General features: G+C 46.7%; 1 protein-coding gene across 3 annotated transcripts in view; it reads left to right on the top strand.

The window, feature by feature from the left end:
- The window catches only part of LOC140393688 (prickle-like protein 1), a 163444-nt gene extending 146058 nt beyond the window's left edge, over nucleotides 1–17386 (top strand). For all 3 annotated transcript variants that reach the window (XM_072479979.1, XM_072479982.1, XM_072479981.1), the window contains exons 6-8: nucleotides 3273–3459; nucleotides 4128–5138; nucleotides 15082–17386. In XM_072479979.1, coding sequence (XP_072336080.1) covers nucleotides 3273–3459; nucleotides 4128–5138; nucleotides 15082–15923 — 2040 coding nt within the window. In that variant the 3' untranslated portion in view covers nucleotides 15924–17386. The remainder of the gene's footprint in view (nucleotides 1–3272; nucleotides 3460–4127; nucleotides 5139–15081) is intronic.
- Nucleotides 17387–17912: the final 526 nt, after the last annotated feature.

Here is a 17912-nt window from a genome sequence, read left to right as displayed (position 1 = left end):
GTCGTTCCAGTGAGAACAAACCGAGTTTATTCAACCGCTCCTCATAGCTAATGCCCTCCATACCAGGCAACATCCTGATAAATCTCTTCTGCACCCTCTCTAAAGCCTCCACATCCTTCTGGTAGTGTGGCGACCAGAATTGAACACTATACCCCAAGTGTGGCCTAACTAAGGTTCTATACAGCTGCAACATGACTTGCCAATCCTTATACTCACTGCCCCGGCCAATGAAGGCAAGCATGCCGTATGCCTTCTTGACTACCTTCTCCACCTGTGTTGCCCCTTTCAGTGTCCTGTGGACCTGTACACCTAGATCTCTCTGGTTTTCTTGAGGGTTCTACCATTCACTGTATATTCCCTACCTGCATTAGACCTTCCAAAATGTATTACCTCATATTTGTCCGGATTAAACTCCAACTGCAATCTCTCCGCCCAAGTTTCCAAACAATCTAAATCCTGCTGTATCCTTTGACAGTCCTCATCGCTATCTGCAATTCCACCAACCTTTGTGGCGTGTGCAAACTTACTAATCAGACCAGTTACATTTTCCTTCAAATCATTTATATATACTACGAGCAGCAAAAGTCCCAGCACTGATCCCTGTGGAACACCACTAGTCACAGCCCTCCAATTAGAAAAGCACCCTTCCATTGCTACTCTCTGCCTTCTATGACCTAGCCAGTTCTGTATCCACTTTGTCGGCTCACCCCTGATCCCGTGTGACTTCACCTTTTGTACCAGTCTACCATGAGGGACCTTGTCAAAGGCCTTACTGAAGTCCATATAGACAACATCCACTGCCCTACCTGCATCAATCATCTTTGTGACCTCTTCGAAAAACTCGATCAAGTCAGTGAGACACGACCTCCCCTTCACAAAACCATGCGGCCTCTCACTAATACGTTCATTTGCTTCCAAATGGGAATAGATCCTGTCTCAAAGAATTCTCTCCAGTAATTTCTCTACCACTGACGTAAGGCTCACCGGCCTGTAGTTCCCTGGATTATCCTTGCTACCCTTCTTAAACAAAGGAACAACATTGGCTATTCTCCAGTCCTCCGGGACATCACCTGAAGACAGTGAGGATCCAAAGATTTCTATCAAGGTCTCAGCAATTTCCTCTCTAGCCTCCTTCAGTATTCTGGGGTAGATCCCATTCGGCCCTGGGGACTTATCTGCCTTAATATTTTTCAAGACGCCCAACACCTCATCCTTTTGGATCTCAATGTGACCCAGGCTATCTACACACACTTCTCCAGACTCAACATCCACCAATTCCTTCTCTTTGGTGAATACTGATGCAAAGTATTCATTTAGTACCTCGCCCATTTCCTCTGGCTCCACACATAAATTCCCTTGCCTATCCTTCAGTGGGCCAATCCTTTCCCTGGCTACCCACTTGCTTTTTATGTACGTGTAAAAAACCTTGGGATTTTCCTTAACCCTATTTGCCAATGACTTTTCGTGACCTCTTCTAGCCCTCCTGACTCCTTGCTTCAGTTCCTTCCTACTTTCCTTATAGGCCACATAGGCTTCGTCTGTTCCCAGCCTTCTCGCCCTGACAAATGCCTCCTTTTTCTTTTTGACGAGACCTACAATATCTCTCGTTATCCAAGGTTCCCGAAATTTGCTGTATTTATCCTTCTTCCTCAGAGGAACATGCCAGTCCTGAATTCCTTTCAACTGACACTTGAAAGCCTCCCACATGGCAGACGTTGATTTACCCTCAAACATCCGCCCCCAATCGAGGTTCTTCAGTTCCCGCCTAATGTTGTTATAATTAGCCTTCCCCCAATTTAGCACATTTACCCTAGGACCACTCTTATCCTAGTCCACCAGCACTTTAAAACTTACTGAATTGTGGTCACTGTTCCCGAAATGCTCCCCTACTGAAAGTTCTACCACCTGGCCGGGCTCATTCCCCAATACCAGGTCCAGTACAGCCCCTTCCCTAGTTGGACTGTCTACATATTGTTTTAAGAAGCCGTCCTGGATGCTCTTTACAAACTCTGCCCCATCTAAGCCCCTGGCACTAAGTGAGTCCCAGTCAATATTGGGGAAGTTGAAGTCTCCCATCAAAACAACACTGTTGTTTTTACTCTTTTCCAAAATCTGTCTGCCTATCTGCTGCTCTATCTCCCGCTGGCTGTTGGGAGGCCTGTAGTAAACCCCCAACATTGTGACTGCACCCTTCTTATTCCTGATCACTACCCATATAGCCTCACTGCCCTCTGAGGCGTCCTCCCATAGTACAGCTGTGATATTCTCCCTAACCTCATCAGCTGACGGTGGCCAGTGCGTGGCAATCAGCAGGAGGTTACCTTGCCCGTGTTTAATCTGAAGCCAAGAGACTTCATAGGGTCCCGAGTCGATGTTCAGGACTCCCAGGGCAACTCCCTCCTGACGGTAAACCACTGTGCCGCCACTTCTGCCGCTGGATCAGGACATACCCAGGGATGGTTATAGTGGTGTCTGTGATATTATCTGTAAGGTATGATTCTCTGAGTATGACTATGTCAGCCTGATGCTTAACGAGTTTGTGAGACAGCTCTCCCAATTTTGGCACAAGCCCCCAGATGTTAGTCAGGAGGGTTTTGCAAGGTCACCAGGGTCGTTGTCATTCCCAGTGCCGAAGTCAATGTTGGGCAGTCTGTCGGTCTTCTTTCCTTTTAAACTAAGTAGCCGTTTTGATACAACAGAGTGCCTGCTAGGCCATTTCAGCGGGCATTTAATAGACAACATTGCTGTGGATCTGGAGTCACATGCAGGCTAGATGCGCAGATTTCCTTCCCTCAAAGATATTAGTGAACCAGCTGGGATTTTTATGACAATCGACAATGGCTTCCTGGTCATCGTTAGACTTTTAATTTCAGACATTTATTGGATTCAATTTCTGCCATCTGCGGTAGCGGGATTCTAACCCGGGTCCCCAGAACATTACCCTGGGTCTCTGGATCACCAGTCCAGTGACAATACCACCGCACCACCACCAATACAGGGCTGCTAACTTCCAGCTAAAGGAGCAGGAATTGACCAGTTGATGAGGAGTCAAAATTGGTGGGAAAGGTGGAGGAGGAGACGGCGACCATAAATCATGGAAATGGTCCTGGCAAAAGTAAGTGCTGATTAGGGGAGGGCTGGTAAATGCGCATTTCCCTGCCACGTATTCCCCTCATGTCGTGCGGGCAAAAGATTACTATCTGGAAATGGGAGCGTGTCATTACTGCGTGATGATAACAATGATTGTGTTTTTCTCCCCTATGGCATTTCAGTTGATCTTTGCTGAAGAATGCACAGAGGCAGAAGGCAGATATTGGCATATGGACCACTTCAGCTGTACTGAATGTGATGTGATTCTTGGAGGACAGAAGTACATCATGAAAGAAGGACAGCCATATTGCTGCGGCTGTTTCGAGACACTTTACGCAGAGTACTGTGAAACCTGCAGAGAAATAATTAGTGAGTATATAAAAAAATAAAAGAAAAATCTAAAAAGGGCAAGACAGATAATTAGAGAATACCAAAAAAGAAAATTCCCAACTGTCTTAACTCGAGAGCTAGACAGGAATTTTAATGCATTGTTGAGGGAAAGCCTTCCCTCCAATTAAAACATCAATCTTTCTCTGCATCGCTGCCTTTTTACGTTAAAGGGGTTATTTTTACTTGAATATCGAATGCTAATGCCATAATTAGGGATCTGTTACTGAGACTAACAACAACTATATCCATTTATATTGCCGCCTCAGCATAAAAGAGGTCTAAAGCTTTTCACATCAGAGTTTGGAAAACGGACACCAAGTCAGGATACAAGGTACAAAGGAGCTGAATTAGCCAACATCATTAATCCAAAGGCTTTCGGCAATCTTGTCTGTTCAACTTTGTGCTCTTTTCACCTCCTCGAAAATAATCTGGGTTCTCAATGAGGTCATTCGTAAGCAGTATTCAAACAAATCTATGGTTAAGGAAAACAAGCAATGGTTTTTTGTAATAGGTTTTCACCCAATTGATGAAGGGTGTGTCATTTTCCCACTTTTATCTGGTTTGCATGTCCTCATCCTGAAGTTATGAAAGTTTTTTAAACTTCTTATTAGAACCAAACGTTCAATTTTGTGCCTTTAAATCAACAGGTATTGACTGTGGGCAAATAACTTTCAGTGGTCAGCACTGGCATGCAACCAACTCTTGCTTTTCATGTACTCAATGCAAGAAGCCTCTCTTAGGCTGTACCTTCACTTCCCGGCATGGCCAAGTCTTCTGCTCTGCAACCTGCAGTCAAGTGGAAGAACCTGGTGGATCAGATTCCTCAGACTCTGCTTTTCAATCTATGCAATCCCAAGAATCGAATTGTGTTTTCAGTCTCGGGGAAGACACCGTGGCCAACAGCGCTTGGCTGCCCCCGATCCGGCAACACAGCCAAACCACTGAAACGCAGCCTGTGGATAACACGGATTGTATTCTTCACCATGTGGACATTCTCAGTATCAAAGACCAAGCAGCTGATGGTGAAGATAATCTTGTGTCAGAGCTCAAGAAGCAACGCAAGAGTTCTGTTAAACTTCAGCACTGGCACACGGACTATGAGCTGTTGGAAAAAGACATTGAGCCTCAAAACGAGGCAAGGTCAGAGGCATGGGCTTCGGAGGATGACAATCTCACGAACGAGAAAGGCTATAAGGATGAGATTTTGACCTATGATCAAGAATCAGACAAACAAAATGATCATTCAGCAACGCTATGTAATTTTAATTGGCTAAAAGGTGGACTTGAAAATGCTATGAAAGTCATTGACAATACGTCCCTAAGTAATGGGCATGAGGTTTGGCCTGTTGAAGACCAAACAATGATGAAAACAATGGCTTTGGTACCTTTGGCTCTTGATGAAGGCCTGGCCTTCAAACATCAGCTGGACATGTACTGCGTTCAACAGGGAGGCCGACTCGGGGACGGATCGGATAGTCCCACCAAATCCTTTTGGAACAAACAGAATCAACAGCTGGATGTTCAGGTTGGTTCGGAACACCCTGTGCAGGATCAGCAAACACGGTTGGAAATTTCACCCCAGAGTTTGAAAGACAAGATGGCGGAACAGAAGGCTGGAAAAAATCCACAAGATGCTTCGGCAGCTGTCCAGATTGCAGGTAACCAAGTTAATGCAGGAGTGATAACCGATCTCATGCTCGGAACGACTTCCACTGTCTCCTTCATCGCTGCCCCTCCCAATCCCAAACACACATAGGAGCGAAATGGACTGCTGGGTGTGGTGTTCTTTGTGTTGCTTATTTCAGGATGGTTGGCGTAGTGTTCACAAAGACCACAAAATAGCTTGAACGTGAACAAAGCTATAAGTTTATTAACACTACTAATTTGGATTCGACTCACACTTCTAAATAATAGTTGATTATTAACATATAAACTACACTCAAACTACAACTAATCTTTATACTGTTAGAAACTATGATCTGCTCTTACTCACACTATCTTTACTTCTGTCTGTCTCTTAACTAACTCCTGCACTACTCTCTCCCCCACAAGGCTTAGCATCAATACCTTATAAACTTGTAGCTGTAGTTCCCTCTAGTGGCTATTCTAGACATTTCATTAACCCTTGCAGTTCTTACATTTATGATAATACCACAATAGGAAGGATAAGAATCACAGCAATCAGCAAATCAGAAGCTCAGTCCCCTGTCTGATTTAAGTTAGTTGCTGATAGTTAAGACCTTCACGGATGTTTTACGTCTTCCGTAGCACCTCTGGCTTGGGAGGGAAATCCTGATCTTTATCCAGAGGGTTTGAGCATAACTGTGGTGCTCTCTTACTTCAGCCATTGCCTTACATGTGTGTAGAGTATACGATGGACAGCTGGGTATGTGGATGTTCATCCACCTATCGCATTTTAAGGCTAATGAATAAGGATTAAGTGTAAGAGCCCCCACCTCTCCTGGGCCTGCGAAATACTGGGGGCAGGACATAAATTAGAATCAAGCGGTCCGAAGTGGACAGCACCATCAGATTTCCACCCAGAAAAGCAGATCCAATAATTGCCCTTAGGGACAGGTAGAGCATCCGGGTGGCACGGTAGCACAGTGGTTAGCACTGCTGATTCACAGCGCCAGGGCCCCAGGCTCGATTCCTGGTTTGGGTCTCTGTCTGTGCAGAGTCTGCATGTTCTCCCTGTGTCTGCGTGAGTTTCCTCCCACAGTCCAAAGATGTGCAGGTTAGGTGGATTGGCCATTCTAAATTGCCCTTAATGTCCAAAATGGTTAGGTGGGGTTACTGGGTTACAGGGATAGGGTGAAGGTGTGGGCTTAAATAGGGGGCTCTTTCCAAGTACTGGTGTGAATGGCTTCCTTCTGCACTGCAAATTCTACGTAATCTATCTATGTAATCCATTCGTCCATCCCAAACATGACCCCGCCCCCGTTCCATCCCCTAACCCCCATGTCACAAGGGTATATAGCTAGCAGGGTTGCCTCCCCCGGTCTGCATTCCTGTGACTCCTGTCCCCTTCCCTGGCCACAATCTGCACATTCATTAAAGATCAATTGCAAAGTGCGTGTGGTGCCCATCTCCACATCCTATCCTGGAAAGAACCTGCCATGGGGCCAATCGGCAACTTTAGGAAAAATCCTTTGACCCCCACTCTGACCCGAGATTACTTCAGCGGGATCAGGAGCGGAGGTCAATAGTAGATTCCCATTTTGGTGCACTTCCACCAGCCCAGAGGCAGTGAGGATTTCCAGGGCTAAGTGTTATTGCTTAATCCCCATCAGGATAACTACGGACCTAAGCTATCCAAGTAAAGGACATGTCCAGCAGGGCAATATCTCTAGGAGGGCATGGCTGACATTCTAGTTCCAGGATCATTTGCATGGAGGTGAGGCCAGAAACCTACTGGAACGATCTTTAACACCAACTACAGTCAACACAACTGTTCAACGTGAGAGCCTGTGAACTGAATAGTCAATTGTCCATATTTCTCTTCCAGACACTGCTTTATCTTAATTTATTCCTCACCGTCATCACTATGCATGGTGGTTGTGTGTTACAGTTCTCTCAGAGGGTCCGAGTTGCTGTGGCAACTTGTGCTTTCACATACATGTTGAGTCTGGAACTATGGGTAATGATGATAGGGGCTCCAATTATATTTCCGTCACTTGGCAGACCAGGAATCTCTCCCACTCTCCCTGCCTGCCATTGGCGTCTGCTGGATGGATCTGCAGGATCACACTCAACCACTCAACCTGTTTGGCTGCATTATTAATGCACCTTCCCCAGCTATCAGATTTGGGGTGGGACTGGATATCCACCATGACACAAGTCATCATATGCGTGATGCTAAAACTGCAGCATATCCAGTTCGCAATTGAATGATAATTTTTCCTGTCAGTCTAATCCCTGTTTCGGCGGCACGGTGGCACACTGGTTAGCACTGCTTCCTCACGGGGCTGAGGACCCGGGTTCAATCCCGGCCCCGGATCACTGTCCGTGTGGAGTTCGCAGATTCTCCCCGTGACTGCGTGGGACTCACCCCCACAATCCAAAAGATGCGCAGGGTAGGTGGATTGGCTAATTTGCCCCTCAATTAGAGAAAAATAATTAGGTACTCTAAATTAAAAAAAGACTACCCCCTATTAAATAGATAATAGATTTATGATCGGTATCTTGATCAATCATCACCTATTGCTCAAACTTGGGAACTTAATGATTTAGGTACATAGAACATTACAGCGCAGTACAGGCCCTTCGGCCCTCGATGTTGCACCGACCTGTGAAACCACTCTAAAGCCCATCTACACTATTCCCTTATCGTCCATATGTCTATCCAATGACCATTTGAATGCCCTTAGTGTTGGCGAGTCCACTACTGTTGGAGGCAGGGCATTCCACGCCCTTACTACTCTCTGAGTAAAGAACCTACCTCTGACATCTGTCCTATATCTATCTCCCCTCAATTTAAAGCTATGTCCCCTCGTGCTAGCCATCACCATCCGAGGGAAAAGGCTCTCACTGTCCACCCTATCTAATCCTCTGATCATCTTGTATGCCTCAATTAAGTCACCTCTTAACCTTCTCTCTAACGAAAACAGCCTCAAGTCCCTCAGCCTTCCCTCATAAGATCTTCCCTCCATACCAGGCAACATTCTGGTAAATCTCCTCTGCACCCTTTCCAATGCTTCCACATCCTTCCTATAATGCGGCGACCAGAATTGCACGCAATACTCCAAATGCGGCCGCACCAGAGTTTTGTACAGCTGCAACATGACCTCATGGCTCTGAAACTCAATCCCTCTACCAATAAAAGCTAACACATCGTACGCCTTCTTAACAACCCTCTCAACCTGGGTGGCAACTTTCAGGGATCTATGTACATGGACACCGAGATCTCTCTGCTCATCCACACTACCAAGAATCTTACCATTAGCCCAGTACTCCTGTAATTCCTTCCAAAATGAATCACCTCACACTTTTCTGCATTAAACTCCATTTGCCACCTCTCAGCCCAGCGCTGCAGCTTATCTATGTCCCTCTGTAACTTGTAACATCCTTCCGCATTGTCCACAACTCCACCGACTTTAGTGTCATCTGCAAATTCACTCACCCATCCTTCTACGCCCTCCTCCAGGTCATTTATAAAAATGGCAAACAGCAGTGGCCCCAAAACAGATCCTTGTGGTACACCACTAGTAACTGGACTCCAGTCTGAACATTTCCCATCAACCACCACCCTTTGTCTTCTTACAGCTAGCCAACATCTTGGGCTGGATTCACCGATTCTGGGGCTATGTCCCCCACGCCAGCGTTTCCACGCTGGCGTTTTACGCCAGAACAAATAGCGTATAACGGCCACCGATTCCCCGTTTTGCTGGGGGCTAGCAGGACAGCAGCGTAAAGCACCCATCTTTTTTCCAATTAAGTGGCAATTTAGCATGGCCAATCCACCTAACCTGCACATCTTTGGGTTGTGGGGGTGAAACCTGTTATATTACGTTGTGTAATATCTGATTACTCATTTGCTTTCAGCCAGAATGGTCATATGTGTGATATTCAGTAACACTCAAAGTCTTCAAATAAAGCAAATACTATTTATTGAGTAACGATAATAAATTAACTATGAGTTTGTTCACTCTTCAAAAACTAAAACTGTACATTAGATTTACTAAATTAAATATATATGATGATTAACTGCACCTGCATAGGGCAGCACGGTAGCCTAGTGGTTAGCACAGCTGCCTCACGGCGCTGAGGTCTCAGGTTCGACCCCGGCTCTGGGTCACTGTCCGTGTGGAGTTTGCACATTCTCCCCGTGTCTGCGTGGATTTCGCCCCCACAACCCAAAAATGTGCAGAGTAGGTGGATTGGCCACGCTAAATTGCCCCTTAATTGGAAAAAATAATTGGGTAATCTAAATTTATAAAAAAACAAACTGCACCTGCACACTAAGCGATCTCTCTCTAACTCTGTTCACTCGTCACTCCGGACATGAAGAGGTGGGAACTCTCTCTGAGTTTAACTTTTTTACCCATATCTAGTGCTGCCATCTAGTGGTTATCTAGTGGTTAAGCCTTTACATACTCTCAGATAGGCAGATCACTACGAAACCCACGCAGACACGGGGAGAATGTGCAAACTCCACACGGACAGTGACCCAGGGTCGGGATTCAAACCCGGGTCTTCAGTGCCGTAGCCCCAGTGCTAACCACTGCGCCCTGTGCCGCCCGAAAAACTTGCATTTAACGCACTTTTAAGGTGAAACTTGGGTTACTCATCACTTTAGATTTGATCATAGTTCAAATTTTGGAAGAAAAACATACAAATGAAAGAGGAGAACGATTATGATTTGATGAAGGGTAAAGGGAAAAGACATTTCTCACCTCAAACACGGCAATTCTTAAATTGCAAACCAGATCCTGTACCAGCCTCCCCGAACAAGCGCAGGAATGTGGCGACGAGGGGCTTTTCACAGTAACTTCATTGAAGCCCACTCGTGACAATAAGCCATTATTATTATTAGAATGCACGACCTCCACGTTTCGTGAAGCCAGCGTATATTATCTCCTCAACTCCAAAAGAACAAAGTAATAAAGCCAAGTGGACAATCGTCTTCTGATAAAGGATAAAAAGACAATGGCAGTCCCTTTCATGACCTCAGATAGCCCATTAAAACTTTGTACAGCGAATGAAGTGCAATTGTATGTACATTAGTGTCATAATTAGTTTGCATTATTATTTGTGATAGGAATTTTTTTTTTAATGGTTTTATTTTCCATTTTCACATTTTCCTTCAAGATTTACACCCCACCCACAGACAGTAAACGGTAACAAATACAAAATCAATCCCCTTAACAATAACAACGATCCCATCCTCCCACCACCCCAAACAACGGCCCACCTGTCAAAATATGCATCCAATAAAACAAACCCTCCCGCGGTGGAAACAAAAAACAAAGGAGAAAAAGAAAAAGGAGTCCGGGACCGCCCATGGTCACCATTGACCTATAGAGTCCAATCCCCCCCCCCCCACACTCAACTACATGCACCCTCTGAAAGAGTACCGTCCATGATACCCAAGAGTTGTACCCACCCCCCCCCCAACCCCCCACCCCCGCCCCCCACCTCCCACTCCTCCCGTCCACTGCCTCTTGTACAACTCCTCCTCCCAACCTCGGTTCCTTCCCCCCAACTTTCCACCCCGGCTAGACCACTCGGACCCTGTTCTGCCAGGCTCCGATGGCCGCAGCCCCTCCCCCCACCTCACTCCCGTTCACTGGCCGGCACACACCGGCCAGCGTGGAGGTCCCCGCCCGGGTCCCTTTCCCACTTGCTCGGCCCCAGGAAAGCCCAAAGATCCCCTTTTAGCACACAAACCCCGCCTATCCACCTACACCCCAAAGAACTCTCATTTTGAGTGAAAGTCCCGTCCCTTCCCTTGTCCAAATATATACCACCTTGGCTCCTTTAATCTCTACACCCGCGCGCAGTGATACAAAAAAGAAGAAAATACAGTCATGAGGTTACATCGGCACATGGCCATTCCTCAATTTGTCAGTTCTGCCACAGTCCTTCTGCTTTCGCAAACTCCTCCGCTGCTTCCGCCGTTCCAAAATAAAAGTCCCTGAGCTTGTAAGTCACCCTCAGCTTTGCTGGATATACAATGCCGCACCGCACCTTGCCAATGTACAGTGCCCTCTTCACCCGGTTGAAGGCAGCCCGCCTCCTCGCCAGCTCCACCGTAAAGTCCTGGTATACACGTATACCAGCTCCAGCCCACTGCACCACCCGCTTCTGCTTGGCCCAGCTCAGGACCTTCTCCTTCACCCTGTACCTACGGAAGCACAGAGTCACTGCCCTTGGCGGCTCACTCGCCTTTGGTACAGGCCTCCACGACCGATGAGCCCGATCCAGTTCATATCGGGAGGGGTCCTCCCCCTCCCCCAGTAGTTTTGCCAGCATCGCGGCAAAATACTCAGTCGGCTTCGGTCCTTCAACTCCTTCGGGCAGCCCCACAATCCTCAAGTTCTGTCGCCTGGATCTATTTTCCAGGTCTTCCATTTTTCCTCGCAGATCCTTGTTAGTATCCATCACCTTCCGCATCTCTTTCCCCATCGAGGCAAGTTGATCACCGTGCTGCAATAACGTCTCCTCCACTTCCTTCAGCGCCTCCCCTTGCTCTCGCACCTCCGCCACTGCGCTCGCCACCTCCGTCCTCACCGGGGAAACCGCCTCCTCCACCAGCACACTCAAGACCTCCCTCATCTCCTTCCTCACCGTCTCCATGCATTTCGCAATCTGCGCCAACTGCTTTTCAAATTCCGCAGCCATCACCTTGGTTATTTCTTCAGCCGTAAGCAGTGCGGCCTTCCCTGGTGCTCCAGCCTCCATTTTTCCTGGTGACCCCGCGGTGACCTTTCCACTCCCCGACGGACCTCCAGCTGGTTTTTTTCGGCCGTTTTTTTGCTCACCCTCGACATTTTTCTTTGGGTTTTTTTCCCCTCCTGTGTCTTCTCAGTGCCTCCTCCGTGCCTTCTCCCTTCTTCTGCCGCCTCCGCGGACCCTGGGACCGGGCTTAAAAGCCCCGAAATTGCCGTTCCCGAGCGGGGGCTCTCCATTGTGCCGTCTATTTACTTTCAAAGAGAAATAGCATTTGGTGGGCTGTAATTGACGGGGTTATAGCTTCCAGACAGCCGGGTGTCTGGATTGTTTATTTTCATTCCCCATCATGCTTGAATGCATCTCAAGTACCCTGCTGTGAACCTAACCACAATGTTTATAAACATCTAGGAGATCAAGACGACCCCCCCGTCCCCCGTCCCCCATCCAGAGTGGGACGAGTGCACATGTTTATTCCCTGCTGGAGCTTTGTCTGTCTACCTGTTTCTTTCCCTCACTCCCCTGTAGTTGCGGGCCTTATCTGGCCATTCGGCCTTATTTGGGCACTTTGTGTTGGCCCTGGCGTGTGTCACCCAGCGTGCTGTGTTTGACTCTGCTTCCTCCCTCTTGCCCTCGGGGCTCCTCCTCCACGGCTCTGAGGCCCGTGTTCTGTGGTCTCTTATCCAATACAATGCTTGCTTATAGTGACCAGTGCTGTTGGATTATGCAGCAGTTGCCGATTGTTGAAAGGTGTTTACCTCTGTCTGTATTCTTGTTCATTTTGCAAAATCCCCGTGTCGGTAATGACATAGGTAATGAGCTGTTGATTAGAACAAGAACAAAGAACAAAGAAATGTACAGCACAGGAACAGGCCCTTCGGCCCTCCAAGCCCGTGCCGACCATACTGCCCGACTAAACTACAATCTTCTACACTTCCTGGTTCCGTATCCTTCTATTCCCATCCTATTCATATATTTGTCAAGATGCCCCTTAAATGTCCCTATCGTCCCTGCCTCCACTACCTCCTCCGGTAGTGAGTTCCAGGCACCCACTACCCTCTGCGTAAAAAACTTGCCTCGTACATCTACTCTAAACTTTGCCCCTCTCACCTTAAACCTATGCCCCCTAGTAATTGACCCCTCTACCCTGGGGAAAAGCCTCTGACTATCCACTCTGTCTATGCCCCTCATAATTTTGTATACCTCTATCAGGTCGCCCCTCAACCTCCTTCGTTCCAGTGAGAACAAACCGAGTTTATTCAATCGCTCCTCATAGCTTATGCCCTCCATACCAGGCAACATTCTGGTAAATCTCTTCTGCACCCTCTCTAAAGCCTCCACATCCTTCTGGTAGTGTGGCGACCAGAATTGAACACTATACTCCAAGTGTGGCCTAACTAAGGTTCTATACAGCTGCAACAATACAGATTGTCCTGTAAATGCAGCCTGAGGATAACTCAAAATTGCTTTTCTGTTTTTTTCCATTTGGTCAGTCAGAAGCTGGAATGAGTCAGTTACTGTCATCCCCATTTTCTGTAGCCTGGCTTTACCTATGCCTATGGGTCTAATATAGGACCCACAGAAAACTGATTGAACATCATAAACGGGGTGGAGGGGGGGGGGGGGGGGCGACATGGTGGCACAGTGGTAGCACAGCTGCCTCACGGTGCCGAGGTCCCGGGTTCGATCCCGGCTCTGGGTCACTGTCCGTGTGGAGTTTGCACATTCTCCTCGTGTCTGCGTCAGTTTCACCCCCACAACCCAAAGATGTGCAGGTTCGGTGGATTGGCCATGCTAAATTGCCCCTTAATTAGAAAAAAAATAATTGGGCGCTCTAAATTTATTTTTAAAAAGAACATCATAAACACTGGAAACTGATTCCTCGAGCTGAGCTGCGAAATCTGAACTAAAACGTAACTACAACTAGCGATGCACCCAGGAAATTCTGGTTGGTGCTTCACCAGCACTGGATACATCCATTGAATGGATCAATAAACCAGACTTGCATTTATATAGCACCTTGCATGACCGTCAGGCGTCTCAAAGCCTTTTACAGCTAATCAGGCGTAGGAAATGCAGGAGACAATTTGTGCATAGCAAGCTCCTACAAACAACAATATGACAACGAGCAGGTAATCTTGCATGTTGTTGATTGAGGGATGAAAATTGGCCAGGACCCCAGGCATAACACCCCTCTGCCTTCTTTAAAATATCACCGTGGGATCTTATTTATTGAGCTGAGCAGGAAGGGGTCCTTTTGTTTAAGGTCCCATCCAGAAGACAGCCCAACAGTGCAGCATTCCCTCAGCACTGCGCTCAAACACCAACCCTCATTTCTGCGCTCATGTCCTGGCGTGGGAGTTGACCCCCGGATCTGTGGCCCGGAGGCTAGTGTGCGACCAACTGAGCCACTGGAGCAGTGAATGGAGTAAAAGCAAGAAAAGGGCCAATGTGTGTTTACACCAATGTTCTGTCGAAGGAAAGGCTGCAAAACTAATCAGTCAGCGGTTTCAAGTTCCCTTTGATACTCCTCAACCGGTAAAGGACAAATGGTGAATCATGGGACCAGCTGCACATTTTGGGGCTCGCCCACTCCAGAGTTCCTGACCAGCCATTGTGATCATTTGAACCACAAGCCAACTCCATCTATACCTGCAGCAGGAGTGAACTTCATTCCACTAATCGCAGGTACAAGCCTTTCTGGAGTTGACTGTTTTTCTTTCTTTTAAAACCTTTTAGCAGTTTAATTTAAAAGACGGAGGTCAAATACAGCTTCACCCTAAAGAATGATTTTTGAAACATTCATGTAGAGTTTAACTAAAAATCCATGTAGCTAGTCAGTACTGAAGATGCAGCAAAACTGGTTACAACTTGCAAAATAATTGTACGTTGGAAATCCAGTTTACAAAAAAAACCCAGATGGATTTAAGTAAGAGTGTACTAACAGTTTGCCTATTAATTATAGGTCCCTTGCTCCAAGACAACACTGCAATCTGATCTTAGACTCTCGGCACCATCACTCTATAACTGCACACAAACAGCCCAGATTTGTAAACTTTCAATATTGTACACTTTCAATATCCGCTTTTCTCCCAACTTCATCATGTTCAAATGATGCGCCAATGTACAGCTCTCTCTTGCCGCAGTGTAGGGTGAAATGGGAGGGAACTTAATTTCTTGCTTTCTAATCCGTTTCATTTCTTCCCCAAGGAACTTCAAACGACGGAAAACACAAGCTGCAAAAACCGCTCAGGCCTCCTGGCCGAGAATACAGCCATGAAGCAGGAAAGGAATTCAAAATGCGAAGCCCCTTTGGAATTCTTAAATCCTTCCCCCATAAAAGAAGCACCGAGTCTCTCCATTCCTTGAGCTCCAAGCAACCAGAGGGGGTGGCACAAAACTCAAGTTGGAAGGAAGAGCCCATGTCCCCAGTCAGGAGGACTGCAGCCCAAATTAGGCCCCAGAAAATCACCTTCTGTGATACCACATTCTCAAAGCCAAGGGAGAGAAGCAGGTGTCAGCAGGCACCAATGAGTGAGCAAACCCGAAGGAAGGTGTACAGGCATAAAGGGAACTACCGAAGCCATCGTCACCAATTGAGAAGAGTTCAGAGATCGTGTTCCGATGAGGCACTTCACACAATCACTGAGCGATCTTTGGAGAGCGCCAATAACGATGCTTTATTGGGACATTACAACCAGTTAATACAGACAACCATATGTCAGAAGCCCCAAGCTAAGCTATCTCACAAACAACAAACCTTTTATAGGGAAGGGGACAATGGCCTTCAGAACATCACTTTGAATAACTTCCTGGGCTTGCGCTGCGAAGATGATGATGGTTGCTGCTCAACATGCTCTTCCTCTTCTTCCGACTCAGAAGAGGACGGCTATTTTCTCGGGCAACCAATCCCACAGCCGAAAACAAGCAACAGTGGCCACTTTAGCCGGGAGCCTCGTCAACCTAATGTCGTAGCTGACATAACGCCGGCACAGAGAGCTAAATCACAGAGGAAACGAGAACACAAGAGCAAAAACTGCACCATTTCCTAGGCAAACTCTTAGAACAAATCCTGAGCAAGGCTGTGTTTCAAAACCTGTTCTGAATGTATGGCAAATATTCTAAATTGAAGGTGGATTCGGAACAACGGTGACCGTCAGAAGCTTTTTTGATGACAATTCCTCCCCCTGTCTTTGCTCTGGTGGGATTCCATTGACGGGCTGCGTTTTCATTGGCAAAGGTTGTGCTTTGGTATTTTAGCCAAATGGTCAAGTGTTGATGTACAAGCTTGGACGATGATGTCAGCAGGCTTCTCACTCACAATGAGGACACAACACCAAACATCCATACACTCGTATGCACGGGCTGCAAGCTGATGTTCTCCACCCTCGTCAAATTTAACACAACCGTGATGTTCCTACGGCCTTTCCAACTGAGAACAGCTAACTCAGCACCGCAGGATTTGAATATGGGACCGCCTGGTCTGTATGCTCATTTTACCAAACCTCCGAAGCACCGGCTTCTCATTGATTTAATTATATGATTTTCAATCAATTGTTCAAGTTAGTCAGTCTTTCTCCATCGACATCATCGCCAGTAAAAACGGGTCACGGTCAAGGTCCTGATTATTATGTAGCCTCTCTTGCTGATATACTTCAGCTCAAGTATATACTTGCCAGCATTGCCCGCTATGGTGAAGTACCAAAAGAGCTACCAGTCCATTTCGAGAAAAATACTGCAGATACTGGAAATCCAGAATAGAAACAGAAAACTCCGCCACACTGGCGGAGAGGGAAGCAAAGTTAACGCTTCCGATCGGCGAAAGTTCATCAAACCCGTTCTTTTCCTCACTTCCGGCAGATGCTGCCCGATCTACGGGAGTCTCCGCTTTTGATTTTTTTTCCAAATGAGGCATTTCTTCAGGTAAACTTGGTATTCCTGAAGACGCAGCATCCATACCCCACCCCAACCAAGCTGTCTGTGAGCACGGATATGAAGACTGGTCCTTTAACGTCACTGAAGGAGCGATGCGGTCTCTGGTGTGTGCCCACAGCAACTGCAATACATTTCAGCTCAATCCCTTGTGTGGCAAATAAACCATCATTATTGGGACAGTAAGTACCTGAAGGGAACATTGCTGAAAACTCTGTAAATACAAATATCATAATTTACAGATTTAATGAGAAAAATCATTTTATATACACACACACACACACATGCGTGTTCTATATAGCACATTATCATGCATATTTAATTACTGTGGATGTTATTTATGTTTATTAGGTGCATGTATAAGCTGAATGGAATCTGAGGGCGGGATTTTCCGGCTCCTCCGAAGGTCAATGGACCTTTGGCTGGGCCGTTGTATCTCCCACGATCGGAAATTCCCGGCCAGTGTTTTAATATTTGGAATGTCAAATGCTTACTTACGGAAGAAGTTATCAGAATTTACTGTAAACTTATGTCAGGATGATAATAAATTTGTCCCAAAAAAATTGCTGTATGAACAAAAGGACTTGATTGTTTTGGGCTTTCATTTCATGTGGCTTAAACCCTTTTACGTTTGCATATTCCTGGGGCAATCCTGAGGGATGTAGGTAAAGCTGGAAAGGCCAATGGCTCACGCTTGGAACCAGGGGCTAAACCCATCGGATTTGAAACGTTGACTCGGTTCTTCTCGCTGCAGATGCGGCCAGACCAGTAAAACATTTCCCCGCACTTTGTTCTGCTGTCAGAACTCCAGCATCTGCAGTATTCTGCTTTTATTATAAAGCACCAGTCAGCGTGGACGGGGAGGGGTGGGCTGGCGGTGAAATGTCAAGTCTCATTGCGGTGCCAAAGCTGCGCATTCTTGGGCCAGTTGAGAACAATTACAGTCCACCGCAGAGTTTTACATCCCAGTTATTATTGTGGAAACTATTTTCTGAAGAAAATGATCTCTTGTGGTTGGGCGTCGGGAAGACATCCACTCAGGATTGCTGAATAATGAACTGGAAACCAAGGGAGGGCCAAACAGATGGCCTCTGGTTTCCTGGAACAAG

Source organism: Scyliorhinus torazame, chromosome 17 (genome assembly GCF_047496885.1).
Source record: "Scyliorhinus torazame isolate Kashiwa2021f chromosome 17, sScyTor2.1, whole genome shotgun sequence".
Taxonomy (NCBI): Eukaryota; Metazoa; Chordata; class Chondrichthyes; order Carcharhiniformes; family Scyliorhinidae; genus Scyliorhinus; species Scyliorhinus torazame.
This window is presented reverse-complemented; position numbering and strand designations above follow the sequence as displayed.